General features: G+C 39.3%; 1 protein-coding gene across 3 annotated transcripts; it reads right to left on the minus strand.

Annotated features, from left to right (window-relative positions):
• Window positions 1-396: 396 nt before the first annotated feature.
• On the minus strand, window positions 397-13,803 carry LOC121648672 (zinc finger protein 853-like). 3 transcript variants are annotated; one of them, XM_041998934.1, is made up of 9 exons: window positions 13,699-13,803; window positions 12,514-12,773; window positions 11,068-11,218; window positions 10,748-10,991; window positions 10,249-10,346; window positions 9,703-9,856; window positions 991-1,094; window positions 583-648; window positions 397-478 (listed from the first exon to the last, which is right to left on the minus strand). In XM_041998934.1, the coding sequence occupies exons 1-9, from the start codon at window positions 13,749-13,751 to the stop codon at window positions 460-462; spliced, it is 1,149 nt and encodes a 382-aa protein (XP_041854868.1). In that variant the 5' UTR covers window positions 13,752-13,803; the 3' UTR covers window positions 397-459. The 3 variants fall into 3 exon arrangements, with proteins under 3 accessions (XP_041854868.1, XP_041854866.1, XP_041854869.1); XM_041998932.1 differs by having other exon boundaries at window positions 10,748-10,994; XM_041998935.1 differs by lacking the exon at window positions 583-648 and having other exon boundaries at window positions 446-478; window positions 10,748-10,994.
• Between the last annotated feature and the right edge of the window lie 4,966 nt (window positions 13,804-18,769).

Genomic DNA, 18,769 nt, shown 5'->3' on the forward strand with positions numbered 1-18,769 from the left:
GACTGTTGAATAGAATAGAATAGAATAGAATAGAATAGTTTACATCGTCACGTTTAAGCTTGTAAATAAATACATAAGCACATATTGGAGTATTTGGCTTTAAACAAGGTGGCACAATGCTCAAGGAAGCTTAAATAAAAAGCCGTTTTTACTGCGTCGGTTCACCGAGATTCCTCTATGAGGGTGTGGGCTCGGCCCCCAATGTTCCAGGTCCAGGAAACGCCCCTGCTTCTACAGCTCTCTTACTTCCTATAAGAGGAAGTAGGGACACCCTCTTCCTTCTACTGTCACTGGTCCAGTCCAGCGGTTACGAGTAAAACTGACAAGAAACATATATTTTTTAAGAAATTTTAATAAAATAATAATAAAGAATAAGATTTAAGATTGAAGGGGAGCCCACACCCGAAGGGCTCCTCCTGGCTGAGTAAATTTGTTCGGCACGATGCAGCAGCCAGACCATCATTCTGCTGCCATGATGCTGCACAGGTTAAAAAACAGAAAAGAATAAAAGACGCTTTGTTACAGTAATGAACCAAATCAAACAAAAACCACTTCATCCTCCTTACTTACGAAGATTCTGACCGTTTTCCAGCCGAACATTTAGAGGATGCTGCAGGATGACCCGTCTCATACATCACATGGTCTCGGCTGAAAAGGTGGAATTTATCTGATGATTACTTACTAACCCACAACTTACTTAAGAGCATGATTATTTTCAGTTTCAAAAGTTTAGGGCAGTTTCTAATGACGGTTGATAAATGAGAGTCCTGGTTTCTGAACTCTGGTCCAGCCCACTGTCCTTTTCATCCACGCCTAACACACCAACTTCAGAAAGTCCAGTGAGGTAATTCTGACGACTAAATTATGACTAAAACTAAATCAAGACATGCTGTCAGAATCAATACAGGGCCCTGCACGCACCTTTACCATTGTATGCTCCATACTGTGATTTAACCAGCAGCTCTTACTGGTGGAGAAGGGTTCCAGTACCTGTTTCCAGTGTGCAGCTCCTCGTCCTGGCTGCTAACGGCCGGAGAGCAGCTATCCAGGATCTCCAGCAGCCTCTCAGTCATCCACTGGGAGTCAGACTTGCTCTGCAGATAAAAAGCTGATATTTAGACTAGCTATGACATCTACCACAACACATCAGTCCCCGTCAGTGTTTGCTAATGATACCAGGTTAACAGCCTTTCTATCCCGTCCAGGAGGTTTACAATCCAGCCACTAACTGTAGTTTTTATTCACAATGATCCATGATAACAGCATTATTTATCACATTTCACCATAAAAACATCACCATCACTACTATGTTGCTAAGAGACCTCTATTTAGACCTGGACATGATGATGAAGCCACTTCCTGTCAGACTTTCCACCAATCAGAGAGCTTAGATTGACGGTAACGTCCAATCAGGAGCAGCCAAAGATCAACCAGTGAGCAGAAAGTTCTATGTGTGTGTGAAAAGAAGAAAAATAATGCTCCTCTATGGCTGGAATAAAGCCAAGAAGACGTTTCTGATGCACGGTGGCGCCACAAAGCAGCTGAGCTGGAGTTGGTTTAGTGAGGATAGCAGGTAAATAGTAGCAGGAATAACTGGAAATGAGGAAAAAGTGGAAACATGGAAATAGTTTCTGTTGTGTGTTTGTTTCAATAACAATATTTTTTCTCCTGAAAGCCAAAACTTGAGAGAACGATGAGATGAGAAAAGGTTTGGTCACTGTTGGTCTGTGTGTTATTTCTACAAAGTTCTGTTAGTAATAAATTCTGCTTTCTTCTTCTGGTCGACCTTTATGCTGCTACATCTATTCATACATTCATTTTACACCATTTTACCTCCCAGTCTGACAGCTGCTACACACTGGTTTATACTGGGATTAAAAGCTGCTACAGACTGGTTTATACTGGGATTAAAAGCTGCTACACGCTGGATTATACTGGGATTAAAAGCTGCTACAGACTGGTTCATACTGGGATTAAAAGCTGCTACACACTGGTTTATACTGGGATTAAAAGCTGTTACAGACTGGTTTATACTGGGATTAAAAGCTGCTACACACTGGTTTATACTGGGATTAAAAGCTGCTACACACCGGTTTATACTGGGATTAAAAGCTGCTACAGACTGGTTTATACTGGGATTAAAAGCTGCTACAGACTGGTTTATACTGGGATTAAAAGCTGCTACACACTGGTTTATACTGGGATTAAAAGCTGCTACAGACTGGTTTATACTGGGATTAAAAGCTGCTACACACTGGTTTATACTGGGATTACAAGCTGTTACAGACTGGTTTATACTGGGATTAAAAGCTGCTACAGACTGGTTTATACTGGGATTAAAAGCTGCTACAGACTGGTTTATACTGGGATTAAAAGCTGTTACAGACTGGTTTATACTGGGATTAAAAGCTGCTACAGACTGGTTTATACTGGGATTAAAAGCTGCTACACACTGGTTTATACTGGGATTACAAGCTGTTACAGACTGGTTTATACTGGGATTACAAGCTGCCACACACTGGTTTATACTGGGATTAAAAGCTGCTACAGACTGGTTTATACTGGGATTAAAAGCTGTTACAGACTGGTTTATACTGGGATTAAAAGCTGCTACACACTGGTTTATACTGGGATTAAAAGCTGCCACACACTGGTTTATACTGGGATTAAAAGCTGCTACACACTGGTTTATACTGGGATTAAAAGCTGGTTTATACTGGGATTAAAAGCTGGTTTATACTGGGATTAAAAGCTGGTTTATACTGGGATTAAAAGCTGGTTTATACTGGGATTAAAAGCTGCTACAGACTGGTTTATACTGGGATTAAAAGCTGGTTTATACTGGGATTAAAAGCTGGTTTATACTAGGATTAAAAGCTGCTACACACTGGTTTATACTGGGATTAAAAGCTGCTACACACTGGTTTATACTGGGATTAAAAGCTGCTACACACTGGTTTATACTGGGATTAAAAGCTGCTACACACTGGTTTATACTGGGATTAAAAGCTGCTACACACTGGTTTATACTGGGATTAAAAGCTGCTACACACTGGTTTATACTGGGATTAAAAGCTGCTACACACTGGTTTATACTGGGATTAAAAGCTGCTACACACTGGTTTATACTGGGATTAAAAGCTGCTACACACTGGTTTATACTGGGATTAAAAGCTGCTACAGACTGGTTTATACTGGGATTAAAAGCTGCTACAGACTGGTTTATACTGGGATTAAAAGCTGTTACACACTGGTTTATACTGGGATTAAAAGCTGCTACAGACTGGTTTATACTGGGATTAAAAGCTGCTACACACTGGTTTATACTGGGATTAAAAGCTGCTACACACTGGTTTATACTGGGATTAAAAGCTGCTACAGACTGGTTTATACTGGGATTAAAAGCTGCTACAGACTGGTTTATACTGGGATTAAAAGCTGCTACACACTGGTTTATACTGGGATTAAAAGCTGCTACAGACTGGTTTATACTGGGATTAAAAGCTGCTACAGACTGGTTTATACTGGGATTAAAAGCTGCTACAGACTGGTTTATACTGGGATTAAAAGCTGCTACACACTGGTTTATACTGGGATTAAAAGCTGCTACAGACTGGTTTATACTGGGATTAAAAGCTGCTACAGACTGGTTTATACTGGGATTAAAAGCTGTTACACACTGGTTCATACTGGGATTAAAAGCTGGTTTATACTGGGATTAAAAGCTGCTACAGACTGGTTTATACTGGGATTAAAAGCTGGTTTATACTGGGATTAAAAGCTGCTACACACTGGTTTATACTGGGATTAAAAGCTGCTACACACTGGTTTATACTGGGATTAAAAGCTGCTACAGTCTGGTTTATACTGGGATTAAAAGCTGTTACAGACTGGTTTATACTGGGATTAAAAGCTGTTACAGACTGGTTTATACTGGGATTAAAAGCTGCTACACACTGGTTTATACTGGGATTAAAAGCTGCTACACACTGGTTTATACTGGGATTAAAAGCTGCTACAGACTGGTTTATACTGGGATTAAAAGCTGCTACAGGCTGGTTTATACTGGGATTAAAAGCTGCTACACACTGGTTTATACTGGGATTAAAAGCTGCTACAGTCTGGTTTATACTGGGATTAAAAGCTGCTACACACTGGTTTATACTGGGATTAAAAGCTGCTACACACTGGTTTATACTGGGATTAAAAGCTGCTACAGACTGGTTTATACTGGGATTAAAAGCTGCTACACACTGGTTTATACTGGGATTAAAAGCTGTTACAGACTGGTTTATACTGGGATTAAAAGCTGCTACAGACTGGTTTATACTGGGATTAAAAGCTGCTACAGGCTGGTTTGTACTGGGATTAAAAGCTGCTACAGACTGGTTTATACTGGGATTAAAAGCTGCTACAGACTAGTTTATACTGGGATTAAAAGCTGCTACACACTGGTTTATACTGGGATTAAAAGCTGCTACAGACTGGTTTATACTGGGATTAAAAGCTGCTACAGACTGGTTTATACTGGGATTAAAACCTGCTACACACTGGTTTATACTGGGATTAAAAGCTGCTACACACTGGTTTATACTGGGATTAAAAGCTGCTACAGACTGGTTTATACTGGGATTAAAAGCTGCTACACACTGGTTTATACTGGGATTAAAAGCTGCTACACACTGGTTTATACTGGGATTAAAAGCTGCTACACACTGGTTTATACTGGGATTAAAAGCTGGTTTATACTGGGATTAAAAGCTGGTTTATATTGGGATTAAAAGCTGGTTTATACTGGGATTAAAAGCTGCTACAGACTGGTTTATACTGGGATTAAAAGCTGGTTTATACTGGGATTAAAAGCTGGTTTATACTGGGATTAAAAGCTGCTACACACTGGTTTATACTGGGATTAAAAGCTGCTACACACTGGTTTATACTGGGATTAAAAGCAGCTACAGACTGGTTTATACTGGGATTAAAAGCTGCTACAGACTGGTTTATACTGGGATTAAAAGCTGCTACAGACTGGTTTATACTGGGATTAAAAGCTGCTACAGACTGGTTTATACTGGGATTAAAAGCTGCTATACACTGGTTTATACTGGGATTAAAAGCTGCTACACACTGGTTTATACTGGGATTAAAAGCTGGTTTATACTGGGATTAAAAGCTGGTTTATATTGGGATTAAAAGCTGGTTTATACTGGGATTAAAAGCTGCTACAGACTGGTTTATACTGGGATTAAAAGCTGGTTTATACTGGGATTAAAAGCTGGTTTATACTGGGATTAAAAGCTGCTACACACTGGTTTATACTGGGATTAAAAGCTGCTACACACTGGTTTATACTGGGATTAAAAGCAGCTACAGACTGGTTTATACTGGGATTAAAAGCTGCTACAGACTGGTTTATACTGGGATTAAAAGCTGCTACAGACTGGTTTATACTGGGATTAAAAGCTGCTACAGACTGGTTTATATTGGGATTAAAAGCTGCTACAGACTGGTTTATACTGGGATTAAAAGCTGCTATACACTGGTTTATACTGGGATTAAAAGCTGCTACAAACTGGTTTATACTGGGATTAAAAGCTGTTACAGACTGGTTTATACTGGGATTAAAAGCTGCTACACACTGGTTTATACTGGGATTAAAAGCTGCCACACACTGGTTTATACTGGGATTAAAAGCTGCTACACACTGGTTTATACTGGGATTAAAAGCTGGTTTATACTGGGATTAAAAGCTGGTTTATACTGGGATTAAAAGCTGGTTTATACTGGGATTAAAAGCTGGTTTATACTGGGATTAAAAGCTGCTACAGACTGGTTTATACTGGGATTAAAAGCTGGTTTATACTGGGATTAAAAGCTGGTTTATACTAGGATTAAAAGCTGCTACACACTGGTTTATACTGGGATTAAAAGCTGCTACACACTGGTTTATACTGGGATTAAAAGCTGCTACACACTGGTTTATACTGGGATTAAAAGCTGCTACACACTGGTTTATACTGGGATTAAAAGCTGCTACACACTGGTTTATACTGGGATTAAAAGCTGCTACACACTGGTTTATACTGGGATTAAAAGCTGCTACACACTGGTTTATACTGGGATTAAAAGCTGCTACACACTGGTTTATACTGGGATTAAAAGCTGCTACACACTGGTTTATACTGGGATTAAAAGCTGCTACAGACTGGTTTATACTGGGATTAAAAGCTGCTACAGACTGGTTTATACTGGGATTAAAAGCTGTTACACACTGGTTTATACTGGGATTAAAAGCTGCTACAGACTGGTTTATACTGGGATTAAAAGCTGCTACACACTGGTTTATACTGGGATTAAAAGCTGCTACACACTGGTTTATACTGGGATTAAAAGCTGCTACAGACTGGTTTATACTGGGATTAAAAGCTGCTACAGACTGGTTTATACTGGGATTAAAAGCTGCTACACACTGGTTTATACTGGGATTAAAAGCTGCTACAGACTGGTTTATACTGGGATTAAAAGCTGCTACAGACTGGTTTATACTGGGATTAAAAGCTGCTACAGACTGGTTTATACTGGGATTAAAAGCTGCTACACACTGGTTTATACTGGGATTAAAAGCTGCTACAGACTGGTTTATACTGGGATTAAAAGCTGCTACAGACTGGTTTATACTGGGATTAAAAGCTGTTACACACTGGTTCATACTGGGATTAAAAGCTGGTTTATACTGGGATTAAAAGCTGCTACAGACTGGTTTATACTGGGATTAAAAGCTGGTTTATACTGGGATTAAAAGCTGCTACACACTGGTTTATACTGGGATTAAAAGCTGCTACACACTGGTTTATACTGGGATTAAAAGCTGCTACAGTCTGGTTTATACTGGGATTAAAAGCTGTTACAGACTGGTTTATACTGGGATTAAAAGCTGTTACAGACTGGTTTATACTGGGATTAAAAGCTGCTACACACTGGTTTATACTGGGATTAAAAGCTGCTACACACTGGTTTATACTGGGATTAAAAGCTGCTACAGACTGGTTTATACTGGGATTAAAAGCTGCTACAGGCTGGTTTATACTGGGATTAAAAGCTGCTACACACTGGTTTATACTGGGATTAAAAGCTGCTACAGTCTGGTTTATACTGGGATTAAAAGCTGCTACACACTGGTTTATACTGGGATTAAAAGCTGCTACACACTGGTTTATACTGGGATTAAAAGCTGCTACAGACTGGTTTATACTGGGATTAAAAGCTGCTACACACTGGTTTATACTGGGATTAAAAGCTGTTACAGACTGGTTTATACTGGGATTAAAAGCTGCTACAGACTGGTTTATACTGGGATTAAAAGCTGCTACAGGCTGGTTTGTACTGGGATTAAAAGCTGCTACAGACTGGTTTATACTGGGATTAAAAGCTGCTACAGACTAGTTTATACTGGGATTAAAAGCTGCTACACACTGGTTTATACTGGGATTAAAAGCTGCTACAGACTGGTTTATACTGGGATTAAAAGCTGCTACAGACTGGTTTATACTGGGATTAAAACCTGCTACACACTGGTTTATACTGGGATTAAAAGCTGCTACACACTGGTTTATACTGGGATTAAAAGCTGCTACAGACTGGTTTATACTGGGATTAAAAGCTGCTACACACTGGTTTATACTGGGATTAAAAGCTGCTACACACTGGTTTATACTGGGATTAAAAGCTGCTACACACTGGTTTATACTGGGATTAAAAGCTGGTTTATACTGGGATTAAAAGCTGGTTTATATTGGGATTAAAAGCTGGTTTATACTGGGATTAAAAGCTGCTACAGACTGGTTTATACTGGGATTAAAAGCTGGTTTATACTGGGATTAAAAGCTGGTTTATACTGGGATTAAAAGATGCTACACATTGGTTTATACTGGGATTAAAAGCTGCTACACACTGGTTTATACTGGGATTAAAAGCAGCTACAGACTGGTTTATACTGGGATTAAAAGCTGCTACAGACTGGTTTATACTGGGATTAAAAGCTGCTACAGACTGGTTTATACTGGGATTAAAAGCTGCTACAGACTGGTTTATATTGGGATTAAAAGCTGCTACAGACTGGTTTATACTGGGATTAAAAGCTGCTATACACTGGTTTATACTGGGATTAAAAGCTGCTACACACTGGTTTATACTGGGATTAAAAGCTGGTTTATACTGGGATTAAAAGCTGGTTTATATTGGGATTAAAAGCTGGTTTATACTGGGATTAAAAGCTGCTACAGACTGGTTTATACTGGGATTAAAAGCTGGTTTATACTGGGATTAAAAGCTGGTTTATACTGGGATTAAAAGCTGCTACACACTGGTTTATACTGGGATTAAAAGCTGCTACACACTGGTTTATACTGGGATTAAAAGCAGCTACAGACTGGTTTATACTGGGATTAAAAGCTGCTACAGACTGGTTTATACTGGGATTAAAAGCTGCTACAGACTGGTTTATACTGGGATTAAAAGCTGCTACAGACTGGTTTATATTGGGATTAAAAGCTGCTACAGACTGGTTTATACTGGGATTAAAAGCTGCTATACACTGGTTTATACTGGGATTAAAAGCTGCTACAAACTGGTTTATACTGGGATTAAAAGCTGCTACAGACTGGTTTATACTGGGATTAAAAGCTGCTACACACTGGTTTATACTGGGATTAAAAGCTGCTACAGACTGGTTTATACTGGGATTAAAAGCTGCTACACACTGGTTTATACTGGGATTAAAAGCTGCTACACACTGGTTTATACTGGGATTAAAAGCTGCTACACACTGGTTTATACTGGGATTAAAAGCTGCTACACACTGGTTTATACTGGGATTAAAAGCTGCTACACACTGGTTTATACTGGGATTAAAAGCTGCTACAAACTGGTTTATACTGGGATTAAAAGCTGCTACAGACTGGTTTATACTGGGATTAAAAGCTGCTACAGACTGGTTTATACTGGGATTAAAAGCTGCTACAGACTGGTTTATACTGGGATTAAAAGCTGCTACAGACTGGTTTATACTGGGATTAAAAGCTGCTACACACTGGTTTATACTGGGATTAAAAGCTGGTTTATACTGGGATTAAAAGCTGCTACAGACTGGTTTATACTGGGATTAAAAGCTGCTACAGACTGGTTTATACTGGGATTAAAAGCTGCTACATACTGGTTTATACTGGGATTAAAAGCTGCTACAGACTGGTTTATACTGGGATTAAAAGCTGCTACAGACTGGTTTATACTGGGATTAAAAGCTGTTACACACTGGTTTATACTGGGATTAAAAGCTGGTTTATACTGGGATTAAAAGCTGCTACAGACTGGTTTATACTGGGATTAAAAGCTGCTACAGACTGGTTTATACTGGGATTAAAGCTTCAGCTGCTACAGAACCAAACTTATCAAACAATAAATAAACTTATTAATCCATGGGGTAAGTTATTAATAAAAACATTAATTTAAAAATAAATGTAAATCCAAAATAATAAAAAATAAATTACAATATTCCTAATTTCTAACAGCACCGAATGTTTGTCTGGTGTTGAAGTAAATAAAACTTCTGAATCGTCCTCTCAGGCATCAAGACCTTCCAGAAAAAACGATCTGGCAAAGCCGATAAAACTAAGCTGCACTGATTCTCCGGGGCGGAGATTTTACCAGGAGGATGTATCTGAGAATGATGGCTGCTTCCTGCTTCTCATCCTCCACTTCTCTCCTCCTCTTCTCTCCGTTCTGTAGCTCAGCCTCTAGTTGAGCTGAGTTGGCCTCTTCACCTCGGCTGGTACCCTCAGATACCAGGATCAGACTCTGGCTGTTCAAACACAACACACACCACAAGAATCAGGATCATTTACACTCTGAAAACCAATAATTCAGCTAACTCCTCTAAACAAGATGAGGAAGAAAGAGCCAGACACAGAGAAGCAGCCACATGCCTCCACTCAGTGGATTGTGTGGGCAAAAAAGAAACATTCATCATAACGACCAGCAGGTGAGGTAGCAGGTCTGAACCAGAACCTCCAGTTACCGGACTCCTCTCTGTGGAACTGGTTCCCAGGAACCAGGACCTCCAGTTACCGGACCCCTCTCTGTGGAACCGGCTCCCAGGAAGCAGAACCTCCAGTTACCGGACCCCTCTCTGTGGAACCAGCTCCCAGTTTGGCTCCCACAGATTTCAACTCCGGACAAAGATGAAACTTTTACCCGGGATCCTCCGTCTCCGTCGGGGAGCTCGGCTGAGCGCTGAAATCCACGCTGTCCTCTATTTGTTGTTGTAACATCCTCCAAAGTTGCTTCATCTCCTGAGAACGAGGAGATGGTGAAGGACTTACTGGTCTTTTCTTCTTAATCAAAAGGGCAACATGGTAAATGAGCTTCAGCAGCTAAACTTTAATGTTTTTTGTCTAGAAATAGACTCCCAGCTGGCACAGCTTTCACATGACAGGATCATTATTTTGTTGAATAATAATTAGTTAATATCTTCTTTATGTGAGAAAATAAATTAATTTAATGACACATAAGATCAACTTTCCATTATGTTGTTAAATGTCCTGAGTTTGAAACATGTCGGTAAATAATTTGCTCTAACTTTTTAAAGGTATTATTTATTTTGGCTCTAACTTCTCCTTTGTTAATTAAAGAACGACTGTTTTCAGCGCCGGCCTGACAAGACGCCTGCAGGAAACACGTTTCTTCCTCTCACCACATTCAGCTGGATTTTCCGCTCCATCGTTTTGGAGAGCTCTTTCGACAGCTCATCATAACTTCGCTGCATGTGTGTGGCTCTAGCTTGTGCAGCATCTTCCTCCTCCTGCAGGATGGCAGCTTCATTCTCCAACTGCTGGATACATGCCAGCCTATCCCAGTGCTGATGCCTGTCATCTGGAAGAATTCTTGGTGTTTTCGTCACAGCAGCCTCCATTTTTTCCTGCATATCTTTGAATGTCCTGCTGGAAGAAGTCGGGGTTAACAATTACTGTTGGGTGATTTGCATTTTGGGTTGAAGTCCGCTCCAGACTTTACTTTTCCCTCGTTGACTTTATTTCTGTCTCCCGCTTGTGGATTTCAGCTTCCTGGTCTTCCTCTTGAGAGAACAGCATCTCCTTCAGTTCCAGTGTTGACAGCTGCTGCATCACCTCCATCTGTTGCTCCTCCTGCTCCTTCAGAGCCATGGCTAAACAAAGAAGGAGCAGAGGACAAAGAAAACCAGCTGATTCACCCAAAAGATATACCAGTAATCACACAGAGAGCTGCACCCCTCACAGAAAAGCTCCTTTAGACCTGCTGCTCAGGTCCAAATCTGCTTTCTGACAAACGAGGCCATGTTTGTCTGACTGACCGACAGCACGAAAAGCTGAGGGACATCGTCAGTTCGGGAGTATTTTCATGGTATATCTATGTATATGTATGTATTTATATATCTGAAGAAACACATCTCCACCCAGAACAGCGCAGTCCCAGGAACAGCTAAGACACTGTGTAGGACCCTCAAGCTCCCAGGACTCTGGTAGAAGACCCGAGCTGGAGATGAACAGCCACCCAACCTATAAAATAAAATTTCAAAGAAAAAATTGAACATTTAAGACAAAAGATTAAAACTTTTAAAGTTTGAAAAGGGTTTAAGATGAAGTTAAATGCTTATGTAGCACAAAACGTTAACAATGTAAACTTTTATTTATCTGAGGCATGCTGGGAAATTATTTAGAAAATGATGTACAGACGGAGTGTTTTTATTATGATTCATAGTAGAGCTGAAATAATGAATGAATAAATAAATGAATCGACAGTTAATAAAAAACCATCTTTGTTTTCCTTTGTTTCAGGCAGGTTTCAAGCAGCAAACATTCCCCAGCTTCATCTGCTCACATGTGAATTCAGATTACCGGTTTAAAACATACTTTATTTACTTAACTGATAGATTAGTTAAAGATGCTTAATAAATATTAAATAAAATGATAGCATATATATATATATATATATATATATATATATATATATATATATATATATATATATATATAAATCCCAAACTGGTGCCGTTCCTCTGTCCCTTGGCCCGGTTCAGTACACATTATGTCCAGCAGATGTCAGGATTCACTATGACTTGTTGAACAGTTTTGTGTAATCAGCTGTAAAGACTGGACGCATTCATCAGGCTTCAGTACAGCATCACTAGATCTGATACCTCCATCACCTCCACCCGTTAAACTGCTTGTCAACACAAATATCTAACCAGCCAATCACATGGCAGCATGTGGACGTTGCTGAAGTCCAAACTGAGCAGCAGAATGAGGCAGAAAGAGGATTTAAGTGACTGCTGCTGTGATGTGAAGGTGTGATCAGAAATCTGATGGATCAATCATTTCCTTTCTGCGTTTATACCGGTGCATTTACAAGATGACCTGCTCACTTTTATCAAACACATAAACAACAAACCGAAGCCCCCGGCTGTTTGTAACCTGTCCTCACACTGCATCACGTTCTGCTCCAGGAGGTCGTCGTCCTGATCCTGCTTCTGCTGGCTGAGCTGCAGATGCTCAGCCTCAGCAGCCTGTTTAACCGTCTGCTGAGCTTCCAGCCAGTCCAACAACTCATCCACGCTTTCCTTTTCTGCAGCCACAGACATCCGCAGAAGCTTGTTCCCTTCTGCCATGTCCGTCTCCTTCGCCTCATTCTTAGAGAAGAGCAGCTTTTTCTGATTCTCCATCTCCTCACAATGAAGCTGGAAGCTGAAAGAGGCTAAAAATTAGTTAAATATACAAAGTGAGACTAAAAGGTGTAAATTTGAAGGTGAAGCGTGATATTTCTGGCAACCAAAAGGTATGACAAACACTTTTTATTGTACATCAGATAAAGTTTTTTATACCATAAGTAGAAATAGTATTTTTATTACTTTTACATGTGTTTATCTAACTGAGCCATTACATAATGGGAAGTTATTTGGAAATGATGTACTGACTGATAGATTAGTTAAAGATGCTAAATAAACCAGGTAAGAAGTGGTGGCTGTGTCTATGAATAACAGCTGATGAATGACAGCGATCAGCTGAGGCAGATGCAGAGGAATTAGTTTATATTTAAGAAAGAAGATTAAATCATCCTTTTTGAGCCAGAATATCTGTAAATGAAGCCAGCGTCACGTATTATTATGTATTTTTCTCACACAATTAGCCTAGCGTCTTCTTAATAAGTTTTACTGAGCAGTTAATAATTCAGTCATGAAAATGAATGGAAACTGGAAAATAGTTAATAAATTATCAATAAATCAGATCAATTTCACTTTACAGTCTAAACACAAGCAAAACTCTTTGTCTTGTAATTAACCCGTTAAAGCTCCATGTTTCAGCTTCCTCGTGGACATAATGTCAGGTGTGTGTGCGCGTGTTATGCTGACTTGATGCTGAGAGGGAGGGTCACGTGCAGACCAGAAACACCAGAGAAACAGAGCGAAACGGCGTTAACAGGCTGCGCGCGCTAACGAGGGAAGGCAAAAAAAAAATTTAAAATAAAAAAAAACTGTCTCCGGGGATAGTGTTATAAAATAATAAATAGATAGATAGATAGATAGATAGATAGATAGATAGATAGATAGATAGATAGATAGATAGATAGATAGATAGATAGATAGATAGATAGAAAGCAAGGACTGCTTACCTTTCGAACGGCTCCTCCAAATATGATTCTTTGCAACTTATTTCTTCTTCCATAATTGAAATTTTGTGTTTTTCCAATCGTTTTGTTTTATTTTGTTTGTTTTTATCTTCTTTAGCCCTTCCGAAAAGACAAAGTTCTGTCATGCTAGGAGAACCGTTAGCTGTTGCTAATCTTTGGCTGTCGCTAGGGAATGCTACCTTCAGGGACTGCTCGGAAAAGTAAAACTTCCAGGTTAGTTTCTCATGCGGATTCAACAAAAATCAAATTATTATTATTATTGTTATTATTATTAGTAGTAGTAGTAGTAGTACTTTTTTCTTCTTATTATTATTATTATTGTTATTATTATTATTATTATTATTATTAGTAGTAGTAGTAGTAGTAGTAGTACTGTTTTCTTATTATTATTATTATTATTATTATTATTATTATTATTATTATTATTATTAGTAATATTTATTATCATATAATTTTTATTCTTCCCTTCAGGGCATTTCAAGATTACAGAAATTGGATGAGTTTTTAACTTTCTTTTTTCTTTGTTTTTAAAATCTGGAAAAGTAATTGGCACAAATGAAAAGAAATTGAACATTTGACAACTAATCAGATTAATTGGCAATAGTTCAGTAACATGACTGAGGCAAAGATGGGCAGAGGTTCACCAGTCTGAGACAGACTGGGTCTAAAGAAAAATGTTCCTCGCTGTAAAATGTTCAAAACTTAAATTATTCTGTTATGAATAACATTAAAATATTCAGAGAATCTGAAAGAATCTCTGTACGCACAGGACAAGGCTGAAGGTCAAAACTGGATGCTAGCAATCTTGGGGTCCTCAGGCAGCACTGCACTAAAAACAGACATGATTCTCTACTGGAAACCACTGCATGGACTCCAGACTTCCAGAAACCACTGTCTGTAAACACAGTTCACCCTGAAATTCACAAATGCAGGTTAAAGCTCCATCATGCAGAGAAGAAGCCAGATGTGAACAGGATCCAGAACCAGCTTCTTCCGTCTTCTCTGGACCAAAGCTCATTTAAAATGGTCTGAGGCAAAGTGGAAACCTGGATGAAGATGTGAACTAGTTTGTGGAAAGCATGGACGGCGTGTCCTGCAGACTAAAGAGGAGAGGGAGCATCCAGCTTGTTATCAGTGCACAGGTGAAAAGCTGCATCTCTGATGGGATGGAGCTGCATTAGTGCCTATGGCGTGGACAGCTTCCACATCTCTGAAGCTCTATGGGCTCAATGTAAAGTCATAAAGGTTTTGCAGCTGTAAACGAATGTTTGAAAATAATTTCAGCTTGTATTTGTAAATCAAGTTTGTCATCCTGCAAAAAAATCTGCCCGAAAAATTCTAGTTTGTGAATGTACATAAAAGAATTTTCATGGCTGTAAAATATATTTGTATTTGTGGAAAATAATAGAAGTTGTTTTTGTTGTTTTTGTTGTTTTGTTTTGTTTTGTTTGTTTTGTTTGCAAACATCCTGTCCGCAGATGCAAAGCATAATACTGCGTGTGAGACTCTGAAGTTGCTGCTGAATTTTGTCCCTGTCTTTTTACATGCATCTGATTGGATGGTGACTAATCAAACTGTCCAATCAGAGAGCAGACAGCTTCCTGTCCTTCTGCACCAAGCAGATGTAGACATCTCTCACATATGGAGTGAACTTTACGTAGTAACTTGAAGAACACGCACAGGAGACATGTTGCTCAGAGTGTCTGAGCAACAATCTTTTTATTTATCTCTGACCAGGACATTCAAACGAGTGATGTGCAGATCGATACCATAATCAATTAAACCTATCAATTGAACAGGCCTAAATTAAGAATGCTGCAGAGGCTGGTGTCATTGAATATTCAGTAAAAAGGTCATTGTGGGGATTTGGGAGAAATGAGCTGTTAAGGATCTGAGGATCACTGATGGCTAAATTGTTGTGGCCAGAATACTGGTTTGACAGCTTGTTAGGGAGTTGTGGTTAGTAGAGGTGACTATGGAAACCCAGCATCAGAGATGGGGTGTTGGCTGATGGGCTTAAACAAATCTAATCCCTGGAGCCTCTGGTTTTCAGCTAACTTTATTAATACGTACATCTGGATGCCAGATTTCACTTCAGGAGGACTTGGAGCTCTTATGAGGTACTAACACAATGTTTTGGCTCAACAGTCTGTGAGCGTCTGCAGTTATGTGATCATACTAATTTATAATGTGTATACTGTATACTATATCTATCTATCTATCTATCTATCTATCTATCTATCTATCTATCTATCTATCTATCTATCTATCTATCTATCCATCCATCCATCCATCCATCCATCCATCCATCCATCCATCTATCTATACATCCATGTTAGACATACACTGTGTCCGAATGTCCACCCTACTCCCTAACCCCTTGTTTACTACATAGGGCTGCACTAACATAGCACACTACATAGTGACTCATTTGGATGGCGATTCGGACACGTAGTTGCCTATTTTTTCCTCGCAGCAGACCACGTGACTACCAGCCGTCACCACGGCAACCACAACGTGCATCAAAGTGTCATTCCAAATCCAATCCAAAGTTTTGTGTAAATATTTTTTATTTTTATTCCTTATGTTGTATTTTTTATTCTTTGTTGCACATCTATTCAATAAAAAATGTTTTTTGCCTCCTTGCTCCATGTTGAGCGGCTGCCCGCAATGAATTGTGGTCTATATTGACCCGTCTAGTGACCATTGCTGCTCACTACTTTTCAAGATGCATTGTGGGTAATTTTGAGTGCCCTACTTTTTTCTATCTGGACATTTGGACACCCCTACAAAATGGCTTGGCCACTATATAGGGCACTACGTAGGTAGTAGGGCGCACATTCGGACACAGCTATATAGCTAGCAAATCCAGATAAGTAGCTAGCTAAACTAGCTAACTACCTAGCTAAATAGGTACCTACGTATCACCCACTTTTAACTTGTTAACACAAATATCTAACCAGCCAATCACATGGCAGCATGTAGTCATGTAGACGTGGTGACAACAACATGCTGAAGTTCGAACTGAGCATCAGAATGAGGAAGAAAGGGGATTTAAGTGGTTTTGAACGTGGTATGGTTGCTGGTCTGAGAATTTACTGGGATTTTACAGAGAATGGTCTGAAGAAGAGAAAATATCCAGCGAGTAGCAGTTGGCTGGACCAAAATGTCTGGTTGATGTCAGAGGTCAGAGAGGAATGGGCAGACTGGTTGGAGACGATAGAAAGACAACAGGAAGTCCAATAAGACTTTCTACTACTACTTTACTCATTCGACTACTTTACTCTTTCCTAGGACTACTTAACTAATTCCTAGGATTACTTCACTCATTCCTAGGATTACTTTACTCATTACTACATTCCCGTTTTCTACTGTGTTCCAGGTGAATTTACTCTGACACAGTAAAACACGTCTGATACTTTTTGTTTTGGCTTTTTGGAGATCAGAATTAAACGTACAACCCTTGTAGTTCTGATGATATTCTTCACTCATTTTGGCAGGAGGCAGAAAAATAGGCCTCCTCAAGTAGAAATGAGTTATTAAAAAAGTGCAATATATTTTTTTTCTATACACACAGTCAAAGTCATATAAAAGTATTTTTTATCTTAATTTATTAGTCTCTGACAGCGTATGGGATGACTCCCTGAAAGCATACTATTCTCCCCTATATAATGTCACCTTAAGGAAAAAAAAACAAATAAATATATTTGTCTTTATGTTTTTTATTTGTTGTAATTCCACAAATCTCCAGATAAATACAGATTATAACTGGATCAGTCACAGATGTCGACCACTCTGCTGATCAAAACACAGAATCACAAAATCACTTCTTTTTATCTCAGAAATGAAAGGAAACTGCCATGAACTCAAAAAGAGGCGAACACATTATTTAACCACAGTGGAGTTAGAGGTGACACATCCTTAAAGGAAAGAGCCAGATTAGTGGCAGCAGCTCCATTTTCCGGCTGTGTTTTGGTCTCCCTCCTTTCTGCCTTCACTCATGGATCCCTTTGTTGTGACGAGGCCTGTTGTGGGTCATCCAGGTTCATGGCCGCAGGAGAGAATGAGGGTTAATGCCTTTAAACCCACTAATAACCACCTCTGCACCCCCAACCCAGGGCTGGGTTTCATAGCTCTCCGCCCAGCCAATCAGAGGAGACTGGTTGCTTCCAGCCATGTCTGGTTTGCATTAAACGGACACATGTGGACGTTTGTTTTGAGAAGTGCGGTTGATTTAAACCCTAAATCTACTAAACTTTCATATGAGGTTGGGTAAAAACAGAAGAGACATGATCTAATGTAGAGTTTCTCTGTGATGTAGAGAAATTGATCTGAGGACTAAATTCAACCTCCAAGATATCATTTGTTAGATGTTTTGGCTCCGACCAACATATCACGTTTCAGAATTTTACCGCTGTATGTTGCTATAAAACAAAGGCCATATTTTCTGATATTTACACTCCAGACTGTCTCACAAGGACTCTGTGTTTGATTCTGGGACACAAAGGTTGATGGACACATCAGAGATCAAACCTGCTACCCTTTACAGTTTATTTGAGCACCAGACCGCCCTGGAACGCAACAACAGCTATCAGATAGTTAAAACAATTTCTATGGGTTATTTCTGATGTTTTACTTGGAATCGAATTCCAATAATAGAATATAATGTTCTTGTGTGTCGTAGAGGAGGTAGAAACACATCGCTGAGCCACGTTGTTGTATTAAGGAACTTTTTCTTTAATATCATTAGAAAACATCCTATAGTTCATTTTCAATTATTCCCATATTCTATTCTATTCTATTCTATTCTATTCTATTCTATTCTATTCTATTCTACGGTCTTTTAGCAGACACTTTTCTCCAAAGCGACTTACTTCTGAGAGTACAAACAACGCAAGCTAGGAATCAACCAGAAAGACGTCATAAGTAAGTGGTAGTCAGACTGCTGTGAGTCCAGGTGGACCAAGGTGCTGTCGGGTGGTGCTAGAGGCAGTGCAAATAAATAACCCCAAAATAAAGAGCATTACAGTAATCCAGTCGAGATGTAATGAAG

The sequence above is a fragment of the Melanotaenia boesemani genome, chromosome 11, assembly GCF_017639745.1.
Source record: "Melanotaenia boesemani isolate fMelBoe1 chromosome 11, fMelBoe1.pri, whole genome shotgun sequence".
NCBI lineage: Eukaryota > Metazoa > Chordata > Actinopteri > Atheriniformes > Melanotaeniidae > Melanotaenia > Melanotaenia boesemani.

What these genes read in the sequence shown, in the direction of transcription:
- LOC121648672 (XM_041998932.1), bottom strand. Translation starts at nt 13,751, where the DNA reads ATGGAAGAAGAAATAAGTTGCAAAGAATCATATTTGGAGGAGCCGTTC. An exon ending in GGAAAATCCAGCTGAATGTG is followed by an intron (nt 10,347 to 10,747) that starts GTGAGAGGAAGA and finishes CCTCGTTCTCAG; the next exon opens with GAGATGAAGCAACTTTGGAG. An exon ending in ACGGAGACGGAGGATCCCGG is followed by an intron (nt 9,857 to 10,248) that starts GTAAAAGTTTCA and finishes GTGTTTGAACAG; the next exon opens with CCAGAGTCTGATCCTGGTAT.